A 15,981-nucleotide genomic window follows, 5' to 3' on the forward strand; every position below is an offset into this window, starting at 1 on the left:
CCCGGGGGCATATCATGGCCCGAACCCCCCTTGTGGTTGCTGAAAGTGTTCTCAAAAGAGTCGGCGGATGCGTGATGGATGACGGTGCATGATGTATGGCTGTGCATGGATGAGTGGATGGATGGATGACTGGATGTATGGAAATGATTCATGAAAGCGATGAGCAAGAATATGATGATGACGATGATAATGATGATGATGACTTTGAGAAGGAGGAGGAGGAGGAGGAGAAGGAGGAGGTTGACCTCGCAACAGAAAAAAAAATATCGCTGAATACGAAGCGAGGTCAGCCCCCTCGTGTATTCAAGGTCAAAGAAAGGAGGTCACGTGGGGGTTTTTGCACGAACCCCAAATTCCCTTAGTTCTAAGAAAAAAATAATATATATATATATATATATATATATATATATATATAAAATCCCATGACATGAAAAAGAGTTAGTCGCAGCAAATAAAAAAAAATACCTTTTGAGGGACGTTGGGGAGAGGAGATGATGATAGTCATAATAATAATATAATAATAATGAGGAATAATTACATTTAGTTATTTACTTTGTGACACACTGACTGAGTGACTGACTGACTGAGCCATGTTCACAGGTAATAATGCATTTACACACGGAGCACTGACTTCTTTTGCTCACTCGTCCCAGCCTGTTTATACATATGTATATTGAAATTATACATACATTTTATGTGATATATATATATATATATATATATATATATTATATATATATGGATATATATATATATATATAATATATAATATATATATATATATATATATATATATTTACGACAGCTGCTGTGTCACTAGCTCTCGGAAGCACAAACACACACGCGCACACACACACACAAAATTCTTCTTCATTGAAAGTATCCCTTGGTCGTGTAACAATATTCAAAATGAGAGAGACAAAAAAAAAATAATAATACATAAGCAAAGACAAATATTCCACTTCCTGTCACAATACAAACACGGCGACTGACTCATACCTACAATCATGGCAGTAAGAATTGAAGTAGTTAACAGATATAACATTCGAGACCCTAGTAGACATAATCATTTTCTTGACAGCTGAGAGAACAGGATCAGGCGTTCACAAAGCACGTGTTTTCGGTTGGCATTACAGGTTACATGACAAACTTGGCCGACACCTTTCACGCGTACAAAGGTGTCGGAAATCATCATGACACTTTTCTTCGTCAGTCCAGAATAAATAAAAACAAAGGTCCTTGAATGACAGAATCAAAAGAAAAATTAAAAATTCCACGTTGCGAAGCCAGTTTGATACAGACCGAAACATTGTTCTGCATTTTATCTCGTCATTACTTATGTCAACCGTTTCACATTCTCAAATGATAATTTGTCAGTTTTTCCATTAATAAATAGAAAAAAAAATTTCCACTCAGTAACAATGAACCTTCACAAATCTCCGAAATCGTGAAAGTTACAACTTCGCAGCACTGTTTCTCGGAAAAAAAAAAAACATATACACTTTTCTTCCACATTTGATAATGGAACAGAACAATTAGAAGGAAAACCCAAATGAATTTTCACAAACGATTGGAAGAGCCAGAGTTCGGTCATCATCAGAGCCGCAACGTGAAGAGAGAGAAACGTTCGCAGTATCGCCTACGAGAGAACTAGTATATATATAAATATATATATATGCTCATTTTTTTTATATGTGGGTTTGTATATATATATATATCTCTTGTTTAGCCTCTGTGGCCTTTATAAGCCGGGTTCCAGGCTCGCTTTTTTATTTCAGGTCTTTTGCCCTATTGCAGAGTCACCAAGGGAGGAGGGAAGAATTACAAAAATGATGATGAAAGGAAGGAGAGATGGAGGGGGGTGTTGGGGGAGGGGGGGGGAGAGGATTACACATTCCTGTCCCGTCGCGGGGCCTTCTTTTCGCCACATATTTCATTATTATCATTATTAATTATTATTATTTATTTATTATTTATTTATTTATAATAATAATAACATTCGCGCAACAACATGAATTGATCGACTAGAAGGTACTGGGGGTTGTTGGGCCACTCCAGTCAAGGTGGTCAGGTGGGTGGCTGCGTGTGGGCGGCAGGCGGCGGCGATGGTGGGCGTGATCGGCCGCCCATGGCTGAACAACACCAACGGTACAGGCAACAGCAGAGGCAGCAGCAGCAGCAACAACAACAACAACTGTACTCAAACAGCTTAGGAATCCTTGTCTTTTTATTTTATTCTTTGCAAATACTGGCACATTATCTTTCTTCAACATTTTTCTTCACCATCGACTCTCTTTCTCTCTATCTCTCTCCTCATCTCCACCAACTGCAACATTTGCTCATCTGTTCCGCCAAAGAATCTGCTGCCGCCCCATTCATGTGTGTGTGTGTGTCAACTCAAACTGGAGGAGCGTGTTGAAGAAGCAGTAGTATATATATTTTAAAAAATGAATAAATTAACAAATGACAAGAGGGACATGTTGCTTGATGTCTGTGTTTGCCGCCTGCACATCTGACTGACAGACTGACTGATGATGACTACCTGCCTGCCCGCCCGCCCGCCATGCCCGCCCACCCACCCACTCTTATCAACTGGTGGGGTGGTTCGGCCTTGATCCCTGAATGTGCAATTGCTGCTGCCAAGGGGCGCTCGCTCGCTGGCTGGTGGGCGTCTGCGTCTGCGTCTGCGTCTGCGGCGGCGGCTGGGGGTGGGCCCTGACTAGAAGATGGGCGCTCGATCCATCCATCCACTGCCGCTCTGCTCCCTCCCAGCAGCAGCAAACGTCTTCTTCTTCTTCTTCTTCTTCTACTTCTTCTTCTTCTTCAGCGTCGTCGTCGTCGTCGTCACCGCCAGCAGCAAAACCATGGGGATTCATTAAAGCTCGAGAGGGTACCGTGGGCGAGCGACGCCGCCCCTTCCTCTTTTCCCACCATGGGTAGAGCGATCGGGTATCAGCAGCAGAGCAACAGCAGCAGCAGCAGCAGCAGCGGCGGCGGCGGCGGCGGCGGCGGCAGCTATACAGCTAGCTATACACGTCGTGGTAGTCGTCACAGTAGTAGAGTAGTACTAGTAATGGAGAAGCAGCCCCTCGTGACGGCGGCGGCGGCGGCAGCAGCAGCAGCGCCGCCCGTCCCTCACGCGCAGTCGTGAAGAGGGCGCTTTTCGGGCGGGGGCGGGGGCGGCGGCTGCTGCTGCAGTCGGGGGTTGCGCCCCTGGGGGCAGCGACACCCGTGGCTGGTGCAGCGCTGGTAGGTGGTCTCCACGACGCGCCGCGCCCCGGTCAGGGGCCAGTAGCACAGGAGACAGGGCAGGGGGATGGAGGCGACCGCCATGCACGCCCAACTGAGGGCCGCGTGCGGCCCCCCGCAGGAACAGGGGTGGTCTGCGGCCGCGGCCAGGCCGCTGCTTTCGCCGTCCTTGCCGCAGTGGTAGAGGACGCCCTTCACACAGCACAGACACGACGCATAGTCCACAGCAGCTGCGGGCGAGCAGAGGCACTTGTTACGACACAGCCAGGCGGCCGGAGGGGGACGCGGCGTGGTGCAGGCCTCGCACCTGCACCGCCCGCACCAGGAGCAGATGATCGACTCCCCGTCGCCGCCGCCGCTGCCGGCGTCATCCCGCCTGCCCTTCGTGAAGGTGAGGGCGGCGGCGGGCTGCTTGCTGATGATGACGGGCGTCCGACTTCCGCTCTGCTGGAGCGTCGTTGACGTCGACGTCGACGACGACGACGATGACGACGAAGACGACGACGACGACAACGACGACGAAATGACGTTTGTGGAAATGGAGGAGTTGTTGTTGTTGCCGCCCTTAACGGGCGCCCCAGTCACGCCTCCAGTGGGGGACGTGGCGAGCTTTGTAGGTCTCTTTCCGCTGGTGCGGGCGGGGGCGCCATGCACCAGGGCAAGGTCCACGTGGGTTCGTCCGCCGGTCGTAGGAGACGACGAAGAGGACGAGAGCGAGGAGGAAGTGTTGTGGTGGTGATGGTGATGGAGGTGATGGTGGTGGAGGTGATGGTGTTGCTGGGGGGGTCGTGGGGGGCGAGGCGCCACGCGATGCTTGAAGGGGGTGTCCACGTACAAGTTGGTGGTGCGTTGGTGGTCGGGGCGGGGCACGGAGAGGGTGATGGGGCTGCCCTGGGGGCTGGTATTGGTGGCTGACCCCCCGCAGCCCCCGCCCGCGCCGCCCCCGCCTTGACTGCGGCCATCCTGTGACATCACCGTCCAGCACACGACTTGAACGTCATCATGTCCTCAGCCTCCGCTCCAAAGGACTCTGTAGGGGAAGGCACAAGGAAAGGCGTCGTCAGATTCCCTCATTTCACTAACCTTTTTTTTTGTGTGTGTTTAAATCTCTACTGACAACCTTTTAAAAAGAAAAAATTTCTACTGGTAACCTTTTTAAAAGAGAAAAAAAAAATCTCTACTGACAACTTTTTTAAAAGAAAAAATCTCTATTGACAACATTTTTTAAAGAAGAAATCTACTGAACTTTTTTAAAAGAAAAAATCTCTATTGACAACTTTTATAAAAAGAAAAAAATCTCTACTGACTACTTTTTTAAAGAAAAAATCTCTATTGACAACTTTTTGAAAAGAAAAATCTTTATTGACAAATTTTTTAAAAGTAAAAATCTCAATAGAAAAGAATTTTTTAAAGGAAAATAATCCCTACTGACAACTCTTTTAAAAGAAAAAACCTACTGATAAATTTTTTTAAAAGAAAAAAATCTCTAATTACAACTTTTTGAAAAGAAAAAATCTCTACTGACAAATTTCTAAAAGAAAAAATCTCTATTGACAACTTTTTAAAAAGATATAATCTCTACTGACAACTTTTTAAAAGAAAAAATCTCTACTGACAACTTTTTAAAAATAAAACTAAAAAAAAAATTAAGAAAAAATATTCTCTACTGACAACTTTTTGAAAAGAAAAAAAAATCTCTACTGACAACTTTTTGAAAAAATCTCTACCGACAACTGTTTTAAAAGTAAAAGTTCTAATAGACAAGTATTTTTTTAGGAAAAAATCCCTACTGAAAACTTTTTTAAAAGAAAAAAATCTCAATAGACAAATATTACTTTTAGGAAAAAACCCAGACAACTTTTTATAAGGACAAAATCTCTACAGACAATTTATGCCTAAAGTGTGTATGAAAGTGCTTCAGAAGTATATTCTCTATAGAAACTTCAGAATGAGTAATCTCATTTTACAGAGGATCATTAGTACTTATGTGCGAGTTCTGTCTGCCCATCATTTTCACCGAACGCGTCAGAAAAAGTCGTGTGACTTGAAGCAAATTGGAAATCATTTAAAATATTGCCCCTTCATGTATGTAAATGTATGTAAAATTGGTAAAACAGGAGAGCCCACATTTCACGCTGCTATACTACCAGCGATGAAAAAATAAATAAAATAAATAAAATAATCAGGATAGGTGACACAAATTTAACCAGAAAGAAAATGTGACCCTACATATTATCTCATAGTTGGTGGCAGAATCAGTTTCACGCCCAACTGCAGATAACCGAAAAGGCCAGGAGAGATTTTGATTGCTGTACTCACATAAAACGAAAATGCACAAATGAGCACCATTTCTTAGATCATTATTAGCATTTTCTGCTTTCTACAAACTTGTAGGGGAGGTCAGTGGACTTCACGTGGTATACCGAGGCCTTAGCTGTCATTTGTATATCTGACCAACGTCCTCTCTTCAGTTCCTTCAGCTCCGAATGGCAGAAAAAGTGCCACAGTTTAGTATATTCTATCTCAGAAAATTAGGCTAAAATGCCGAGCACTGAAGCATTTTCAGCCATTTAGTGCTCAAAACAATGAAAAGTAGGAGGAGTTCAAGTGGTTGGACAGCAAGATAAAAGTGGAAGCAGGTAGAGTCAAAGGTTAGAAAGTTTATTTATTTATTTATTTTTATTATAAATCAATCAGCCATGCTTTCCACACAGCATTAGCCTACTCCGCAGTGTTACCAGATACCTCCGTAATTTCGGCCTAAGGAAAAGCCTCCCCTCCTTCCTTCAAACGCCCATTGTAGTTACACGAATCGCGGTCTAGGGTAAGTCAGTCCTGTTTATGGCAACAGTGCTGTTAATGTCGGCGCTCTCATCCTGTGAAGCCCCAGAAACAAACACCTCCCTCTACATAGTGGGGTCCCATTTCCAACCTCCGCTAGAAACCACAAACAATAATTAAAAGAGAATGGTCGCCATCCGCCTCCCGTCAGGAGTATCTATACCATCCTGGCCCCACACCTACACCTACACCCACCCCTCCTATCCCAACGCCATGGCCAGCCTTTGATAGAGGTGGATGTACTTAATGCACTCAGTAGGCCTATGGGGTGTGCATGTTCGTGACAAGCCATGTATGTATAGGCTATTAGGTATGCATATATTATTTTAAGAAGCTCGTCATGATCCAGAACCTGCCAAGTATATACTAGGCTCATGTCTACTGTTCAACACTAGGCCTATGTATAACTGAATCACGAAAGTTTGGAACGTGATAAATGCATAAACAAAGTTCTAAGCCACGAAGGAAAGTGAAACACTGGAGTAGCTGCAAGTGTTTCACTTTCCTTCGTGGCTTACACCTTAACTAGGCCTATGTCTACTGTTCAACACTAACATCGTTGAGACAAGCAAGAACAGCTCCGGGATCCTCTTCGTCCCAACGACGAGTTTTAGCGGGCGATTCATACCCGAATAACTACTGGGAAACGGGACCCCATTTCTTTCAAGAGACGAAGACTGACGAGGCTCCTCCAGAGGCGACGTGACATCCGTAGGCCGACAATCCGACGCCGACGGGACAACTCCTTCCTCGGTGAGGTCGCAAACAGGAATTCATTTCAATAGGTCTTTTACGCGACGTCCGGTTCGACTGTGGGAAGTGGGAGGAGACAGGTACGCGACTTTACAAAGGCAATTGGGAAGAAAATACAAAGGGAATCTCTCTCTCTCTCTCTCTCTCTCTCTCTCTCTCCAAGCACACACACAGATATACGATAATTTTGGTATCGTTGCAAACAATAAGAGGCGCTAGTGCCTACACACACACACACACATTAAATTATACGCGAGAGAGAGAGAGAGAGAGAGAGAGAGAGAGAGAGAGAGAGAGACCTATTGAGGCAGTAAAATACTCAAGAAGAAATATTTATATTCTAAAGAATGCTTGCAGTTCTCGGCGTTGCCTTAACCAACAGATGAATATCACAACCCGCAATTGCATTATATAGTTGGCTGTGTATTTTGGAGTGTACAATAACAATCGCCCCCCCCCCCCCCGGGGAGAGGGGGAAAGGGGGTGCTGAGGCCCGTCCGTCCGTCCGTCCCTTAACGATGAAACCATAGTCGATGTGGAACAGGATGAGAGAAGGGGGGTAGAGGTAGGGATAGGGGGAGGAATGGTCAATGCATCGATGGGGGCAGGAGTGTGTTGGGGGGGAAGAGGAGGATCTAACAAACAGTTTATATAAACAGAAAATGTTCAGAAATGGTTCATTGCCTGAATAACAACGCATTGATGAAGAGACGAAAACGATTAAGAGAGAGAAAAAATGCACAGCAAAAGACAGTAGCAGTTTTTGTGATGAGGATATGGGTGAGGAATGGTAGGAGGTGGAGGAAGGGGAGGAGGTATGAGAGGGGAGTATTGGAGGGATGATGATGTGACGAGTAGGGGGAAAGGGGTCGGGGTCGGGTGGGAGGGGGGGGGGGCGAGAGGACCCAGCAGCGGATGTCGGTCACTCATGTAGAACTCGAACTTCCTTTCTCACACTACCTGCGGAGAAAGAAGGCATATCTGGCGCCCTCCGCCATAGAGCTCACATGCCTACAGGGAACGCACGAGAAGACGGGCCCTAAGGGACCCAACTTTGTTTTCTGAAGGAATTCAGAAGAACACCAGGCACAGGAGAACGCAAACTCTGGCAGGAAACCCGCCAAATCCACGGAAATGATCAAGACCTCCCCATCCCTACCCACCCACCCACACACCTACAAACCCATGTCCCATGGAAAGAGCTGGGAGGGGGGTGGGGGGTACCTGAGCATAAAACTCATCTACTATCCAGCCGTCTACAAATCCAATCTCTCTCTCTCTCTCTCTCTCTCTCTCTCTCTCTCTCTCTCTCTCTCTCTATATATATATATATATATATATATATGATATATATACCGCTGCCACAGCAGCCCCATGGCAACTATATATCCCTGCTTAATCCAGAAAATGCGTACCGACTGTCAATTTCAAATCATCTGAGGCTGTTCATCAATCTCCAACCGCACACATACACACACATTCGTCTTATTTTCGTCCTTTGGACATGATTTCAAGAGAGCTGTTGTCATGTGCTTACTCCATCCTGTGTATTACAGAAATTACCTGCAACAATAATAATATCGTATTTCGGAAGCTAAATTATAAAGGGATTCTTACTCAACCTAGAGTTCTAGACCAAGGTTAGTGTATAACAAACTCCCTCATTCACAGGGATGAAAGAAGGAGACTCAAGTTCAGTTTGATGCCCCGCCCAACATGACTGAAGGCCTCTTGTCCTGACTCAAGCCACTCAGTAGATTATGTCAACAGCCTATACCAGCAGAATCACGCTAGACCTAGTATATAATCTAAATTCGTGTCAGCCGGTGTAACTGGGCTTCTAATAAATCGGCCTATACTCTCATTAACCTCCCATGAATACTATTAAGTCATCACAGCCCACACCCTAACTAAGATCCCTGCCAAATCCACGTAAACAAAAGTCAGGTAACTGCTGCCTTCGGATGCACAGAGGAAAGTCGAAGATTGGATGCACAGATTAAAGTCTAAAAGATACCAGGACCATTGGCCGAGGAGGCACATCTAGCACCAACTAACCTTTACTTCGAACATCACAGTACTGCACAGCATTCGGACTCATGAACAGTTAGAGAGAGGCATCTGTAGAATAACCGAGAAGTTTTTTCGATTTAAGCAACACTATGTATGCCCTTCGAACCCGAAGAAGCCTACCAGGGAAAATAAAAGTAATGTCAGCTTGCTTGGCAAGTACACTCACGCAACGAGAACTTACGAAAAGACAGATGGAGACCGGACAGAACTGACCTCACGAAATGAAGACTTGAGAGAGGAGAGAAGTGAATAGAACGAAAGGAGGTGGGTGGGGGGAGGGTCGGGGGTTTAAATGGCAACAAGACGAAAGCTATCCAGCGGCAAGCTGACCAAGAGACAATTTTTTTTTTCTTTTTTACAATTAAAAAAACTGCGAATAAAGACAGGACAGAAGGCAGAGGCTCCACATCTTGCAAGCTTACCAAGAGACGAATATTAAAAAAAAAAAAAAAATATGAAAAGAAGACAGACAAAAGAGGTCTACCAGAGCGCACTGCGCAATATGAGACGGGTTGCAGAAAGCGATATTACCTGGATGAGCAAACAGCCAAGTCACACCTCGGGATTTTCAGCCACCTGCAGAAACCACGTGGTTCTTTGAAGAGTTTCTCAGCGAGAAAACAAACAAACAAACAAAAACTATCTATCAAGAGGTCCTAAATGCGAATTAAATGAGGAGTCTAACTAACTGTATATAAATGTAAATGTATATATATACATACAATTTTATGTATATATTTATTATATATATATATATTATATATACGTATGTATTTATAATTTTTATATATAGATATATATATATTAGATATATATATATAGTTATATATAGTATACATTATTATATCATAACCCGATACACCCTCCAAGTTAGCAAGTCAGTCACTCGAGTTTCATTCATGTAAACTTCTTGATTGATATCTTTGTATCAGGAGCTGTTAACATCAATATGAAGGTATTATTATTATTATTATTATTATTATTAAGGAACTCGAAAACATATACTTGTTTAGTTTCGCCCCTCCGACTAAGAGCACTGATCGAAGTTGACACACAAAGTCGTGCCCTTGTGTGTACAAAAACGTTATTCGAATGAAGGGAAAAATGAAGAACAACATCCCAATGTTCTCTGTAATCATTTCAGTAAGTGGTATCTATTAAAAAACTAAGGCATTTTTGACCACGCAATTTATCCTTCAAGTTTTGTTTTATTTATTCATCATTATTACTATTTTTTTGCTTGAAAAGGCCTATACATATGGTATGGCGCTGGAAAATCTCTACAATTACAAAACTTATGAGGCCTACCAAAATCTCTACTTTTGTGGCCTTAACAGAGAGAGAGAGAGAGATGAGGAGAGAGATGGAGGATGAGAGAGAGAGAGAGAACGAGAGAGAGAAGAGAGAGAGAGAGAAGGAGGGAAGATTAGAGAGGAGAGAGATAGAGAGAGAGAGAGAGGGTCTGCTAATCCCTCTAATAGCATCATAAACACCAACATCCCCTATATATGCCTATAACATATAGGCCTATCAAAAAAGCCTAAGGGTCTACTTCACATTATGCCTGACTATTAACGCTGCAGATTCCTCTATAAAATAATATATATATATATATATATATATATATATATATATATATATATATAAATATATATATAAAGTTAGCTTATGTTCCCAGTCAGCTACCTCCTTTAGTAATCTTGCTTTCCTAAAAGGAAGACTAGGTCCTTTTAAAGGGACGAATTATTGCCAAAACAGATCTTTGTAGCTCATAAAGTTCCCCCCCATTTACATCCAGAATGTAGAATTGTCTGAGTATAATTCTAGATTACCTTAAAAGACCGAAAACAATTAAATCTGGTATTCTGTAAGAACTTGATCTTTCTCTTTCGGATAATCAATATTCATCTTCCTCATAATCCAATGTGGTCGGCGGACGGTATATATATACAGTTGAAATTATTAATTTTAGTAAATTTTAGTTTAGAAATAATATAATTCTGCCCCAATTTATTATTATGATTACTATAGGCTCGTGAACTCTTAAGATTTACCATAATCAGAATATGGAATAAATTTAATATGAGAGAGAGAGAGAGAGAGAGAGAGAGAGAGAGAGAGAGGAACCAAGTATGTAAAGCAAACCTATTAGTATAGAAACTCAGTATTTATGCATAAGAAACAATACGCACAAGTCTGTAATCAGAACTTGTGAGAGTCTGTACAGATACTACAGAATCAGAGCCTACAAATCTGTATAGATACAGACTAGAATTTGTGGGAGTCTGTTAAAGATGCAGAATCAGATCTTGCAAGTCTGTAAAGATACAGGTCAGGATCTGTAAGTCTGTGTAACGATACAGAATCAGATCTTGCAAGTCTGTAAAGATACCAGTCAGATCCTTTATATGTTTGTTAAGATACAGGATCAGAACTTTGAAGAGTCTGGCCGAGGCTAATAACATTTCGACATTGTAATAATATATATATATATATATATATATATATATATATATATATATATATAATATATATTAATATATGTTTATATATATATATATAATATATATATATATATATATATATATAGATATATTTATGTATAAAACTTGGTGAATATGCCTAGATGCTTTTATTAACTTTACGATGACGTAACCCAACGAAGGTCACGTGCATGTGTGTGTGTGTGTGTGAGCAAGCTACTTCAGCTTCCGGTCTTAAAAAAAATAAAAGTATTAACAACAACAACAATAGATTCCTTATGAGCATTCCGTCCCCCTACCTCAGTCGAATAATTATTTATGCTCCCCCCTTTTTTTAAAATTAATTAATGAATAGCCTCCAATTCAGGATAGGCCTAATCGTAACAAATGCAAAATGACACTCGCACAGGGCTGCTGCTTCCGGATCTCGTTGTGATCCATTTCCGCTCGGTATCCAAAGTATTAGATTCCTCCATTGGTTGCTCTGTATGATGTGTGTGTGTATATATATATATATATATATATATATATATATATATTAATATATATATAGTATAAAAAACATAAGCCACCAGTAAATGAAAACACGACCATATTTGCGTCCGTCACTGCTGGTCGGTCTCACATAAAAGTATGCAAGATAAATAAATAAATAAATATATAAATATTTATTATAAAATTGCCGGATAAAGTTCCAATGAAATAATGCATTATCAGTATACATACACACGCATATATATATATATATATATATATATATATATATATATATATATATATATATATATATGTATATATGTGTGTGTGTGTGTGTAAATACACAACAAAGCAAATAAATATATGTACAGATTATATAAAACTGTCCTAACGCCTTCAAATACGAAAAGCACTGTGGGTGGTTCCTCAATCCCTCCTCCACTCCCCTCCACCACATCTAACAGAACCCCCCCCCCCCCCACCTCCTCCTCCTGCCAACCCGCCAAGGACTGACTGACTGACTTCATGAATGGTGCTGGGAGGCGAAACAAATGGCTTATCAAGTCCTAAAGATAAGCTGTAGGTAGCAACTACTCTGCCCACACAACAAGGCAAAGAAAATTCTCTCTCTCTACAGCCAATTCTATCTTATAATGGTCAAGTGCGGTTGATGAACCAGTGTTCTCGATCAACAGGAACGTATGTAACATTCAGATTTCCAGTTGTCAATCATTCATATCTATGTATACACAAATACAGATATTATATATATATAATATATATATATATAAAGGTATAAGCCACGAAGGAAAGATAAACGGCGTTTCTGCAGAAACTTCATTGTTAATCTTTCCTTCGTGGCTTATACTTTATTATTATGGATTATTTATCCACGTTCCAAACTTTCGTGATTCAGTTATACATACACAACACACACACACACACACACACACACACACACACATATATATATATATATATATATATATATATATATATATTATTATATAAAATTCTCGTGGGCCAACTGTGAAAACATAACCGATCGTTTTACCAAGAAGAGACCCAGTGTGGGTATATTTAGCTGAATGTTACTAAAAATAAGACTTTTCCCAAATATATAATAAGTTAATGATTACATAAATATGTGTATTTGTTTACCATACATGAATATATGATATAATATAAATAAATATATATATGTATATATATGTATTCTATATATATATGATAGTATGTATATATATATATATATATATATATATATATATATATATATATATATGTGTGTAATGATATATATAATATATATATATATATATATATATATATATAAATATACATATATATATACACATGCACTCAAAGCATACGAGGAATAATGCAGAAGATAACGTGAATGAAACATGCCCCACCCACCCCCCAAACACTAGTAAATCCGCCCTACCACCCACCCCCAAACCCCCCAAATTCCTTACTCCAACGCTTTGCCTTCATTGATAAATTCCCGAAACGTCGTGGCAGAAAACAGAACATTAAAAAAAAAAAGTGGTACTTTGCTCATTATGTGACTAAAACAACGATGGTAATGTTGCAAGTTTTAAATTAAGAAGCAGGGCCATAGAATTATCAATTTGCAAGAAGCATGATTGTCAGTTCTTTGAGCTAGACTAACCATTAAGTAACAAGTTATATATATATTATATATATATATATATATATATATATATATATATGTGTGTGTGTGTGTGTGTGTGTGTGTGTGTGTGTGTGTATAATTGTACGTGTTGCTGAACTTTTCACTTCATTCAGTAATATTATTATAATCCAAAGTAGAATACTCCCACAAAACTATATTTGGACGAATTAAATAATAATATAGGGCTTCCAACTGCTTTTTCGATAGCCTTCCAGCTGACATAAAATTGTTTTCTTAGTTTAAAATATGTCAATAAAGGCTATTGCATATGTATGAAAGCAGTATTATAAATTTACTGTGGAACCACATTAAAATATGTCGTATGATCCACTCATGAATTTCTATATCGAAGTATTCTTCCATGCACCTGAACCCCATTTCAAGACCTCTTAAAATACATAAATTGTTGAAAATACCAGTCTATTTTATACTTAAAACCAATTCCTCGTAAAAACTATATCTAAACGTGTGGAGTGAGCAGCCATTTCATACGAAAAACAAAAAATTACATAATAAACAAAATGTTAGAGAAAAGTTCAAAGTATTGTCGAGCACAGGATCATACAAATAAGAGAAATTAAGTACACATTTCACAAATTATTTCACAAGTCTAAAGTATTGTCTTTTATTTATTTATCTACGAGATATTCATTTCCAATGACTTTCTGTGGCTACACCGACTTACACAACAAGGCTACAGAACTTTCTCCGGGAATAACACGCCATTTTCCAACCAGGCCACCCTCCTCCTCCTCCTCATCCCCCTCTTCCACTTGTCAGTACTACTAGTATTTTGTGTCTTCCAATTTCCAACTGTTATCGTTTTCAATTATGATCCGTGCCTGCCTTTTCCCATTCAGTATCCACACACTGTACAATGCTTAGAACAAACAACATTCCTTCAAGGTCTCGCAGCCTCGTTATCCATCTCCATTCATAAATTCACTGATTATGAGAACAAAAAAAATGAGACTGAATGTTTTAATCAATTTCCAAGGCTCATCGATCTGTTTTCATCGGGATCTTCTTCTTCTTCCTTTTCCTCCAATCACTACTCACATCGATGTATACGTTCAGCGTCGCGATTGAATTGAGGGCCTATCATAACCCCCGCCCCCATCCAAAAAATAAAAAATAAAATAAAAACACCGAGACAATGTTAGAAACAAGTTTCAGTCTTCAAACATGAGCAGCGGTTGGTCATCGAAAACACAGCACTACCAACAATTCATTCTTATTTATATTTTGTATGGCAATTCTTCTTGTTCTTCTGTTGGTCATAGAAAGCCCACACTCCCAACAGGCTTTCTCAAAACAACCCCTGTCCCTGCATAATCACAAATCACTAACAAATGGGAGTTCGGGGAGGCACAGGGACCCTTGTTACAAAAAATAATACAAAAAATCTTTCCGATAGCTAGGTACTCCATTCTCTCATTCACACTTCACCTCGAATGTCAACTCCGAGTGGAATTCGTGAAAATCATGAGTATGGGGGAATAGTAGATCATACATAGAAGTGTGAGGTTTGCATTAAAACTCCCCCTGGCTGATGGTTGGTGGCGACGCACTCTCAACCCCCACCAACCAACCTCCTACTCCTCCTCCCCCTCCTCCATCACCACACATGCTCCACATTCACCGTATTTCTATCACTTACAGACACTTCACCACTGTTTCGTCGAGTCTGAGGGTTTCCTGCAACACCGTGAGCACCGCATCCGTTCGTGGTGTTGCCGTGTGAGGTGGGGTTTGTATGGTAGACTCCCCTGATTGAGCCTTAGAAATCTTCATCGAGGTTTTTATGAATGAGATGGATGGGGTTATGTTCTCTCCCGTCGTTGAATGAAACGGCTGCCCGCTTACCACCACTATAACTCCCCTTCCCGACTCACTTACCTATTTCCACAAATGTGCATCAGTAGTTAAATCCACAACGAGCAAACTTCGACAGTCAAGACCGGTAATCGACGGTAAATAATCCAAAAAAATAGCTATAATCCTTGCGAGTACACAGCTGATGTGTTCACCCTCTCACAGTTGGACCAAATATGGACCCACGAACATCAGCGGCGTCAGCCCAACCCAGGCCAGACACGGACGGACGAGTCCACTTCGGATCGGAGGGGGAGGAAACTCCTCACATCCTCAGCTTCGCTCCATTCTCCTCTACCCTAGGTTATTTCGTCGAATGGAAAGGCAGCGTAATGTACACACGGTTTCAATCTGCACGATCGTATTGTGATCGTCTCTCTCGTTTACGGCATTTGCTTGTGTTGATCGAAGGAAAGATAATTACCGAGCTCCGAAAGGATTTCGAGTTATTTTTTTGGGTCATATTTTTGCGAGCAGTATAGTCAGTCATTCAAGCGTTGTATTTCTTTAAACTTCTGGAAGAGGGTATTT

General features: G+C 41.0%; 1 protein-coding gene across 1 annotated transcript; it reads right to left on the reverse strand.

Moving 5' to 3' along the window:
• Positions 1 to 1,003: 1,003 nt before the first annotated feature.
• LOC135197076 (protein sprouty homolog 3-like) lies at positions 1,004 to 15,723 on the reverse strand. The gene is made up of 2 exons (XM_064224023.1): positions 15,475 to 15,723; positions 1,004 to 4,279 (listed from the first exon to the last, which is right to left on the reverse strand). The coding sequence occupies exon 2, from the start codon at positions 4,219 to 4,221 to the stop codon at positions 3,136 to 3,138; it is 1,086 nt and encodes a 361-aa protein (XP_064080093.1). The 5' UTR covers positions 4,222 to 4,279; positions 15,475 to 15,723; the 3' UTR covers positions 1,004 to 3,135.
• Positions 15,724 to 15,981: the final 258 nt, after the last annotated feature.

This window comes from Macrobrachium nipponense, chromosome 18 (assembly GCF_015104395.2).
Source record: "Macrobrachium nipponense isolate FS-2020 chromosome 18, ASM1510439v2, whole genome shotgun sequence".
NCBI classification, from domain to species: Eukaryota; Metazoa; Arthropoda; class Malacostraca; order Decapoda; family Palaemonidae; genus Macrobrachium; species Macrobrachium nipponense.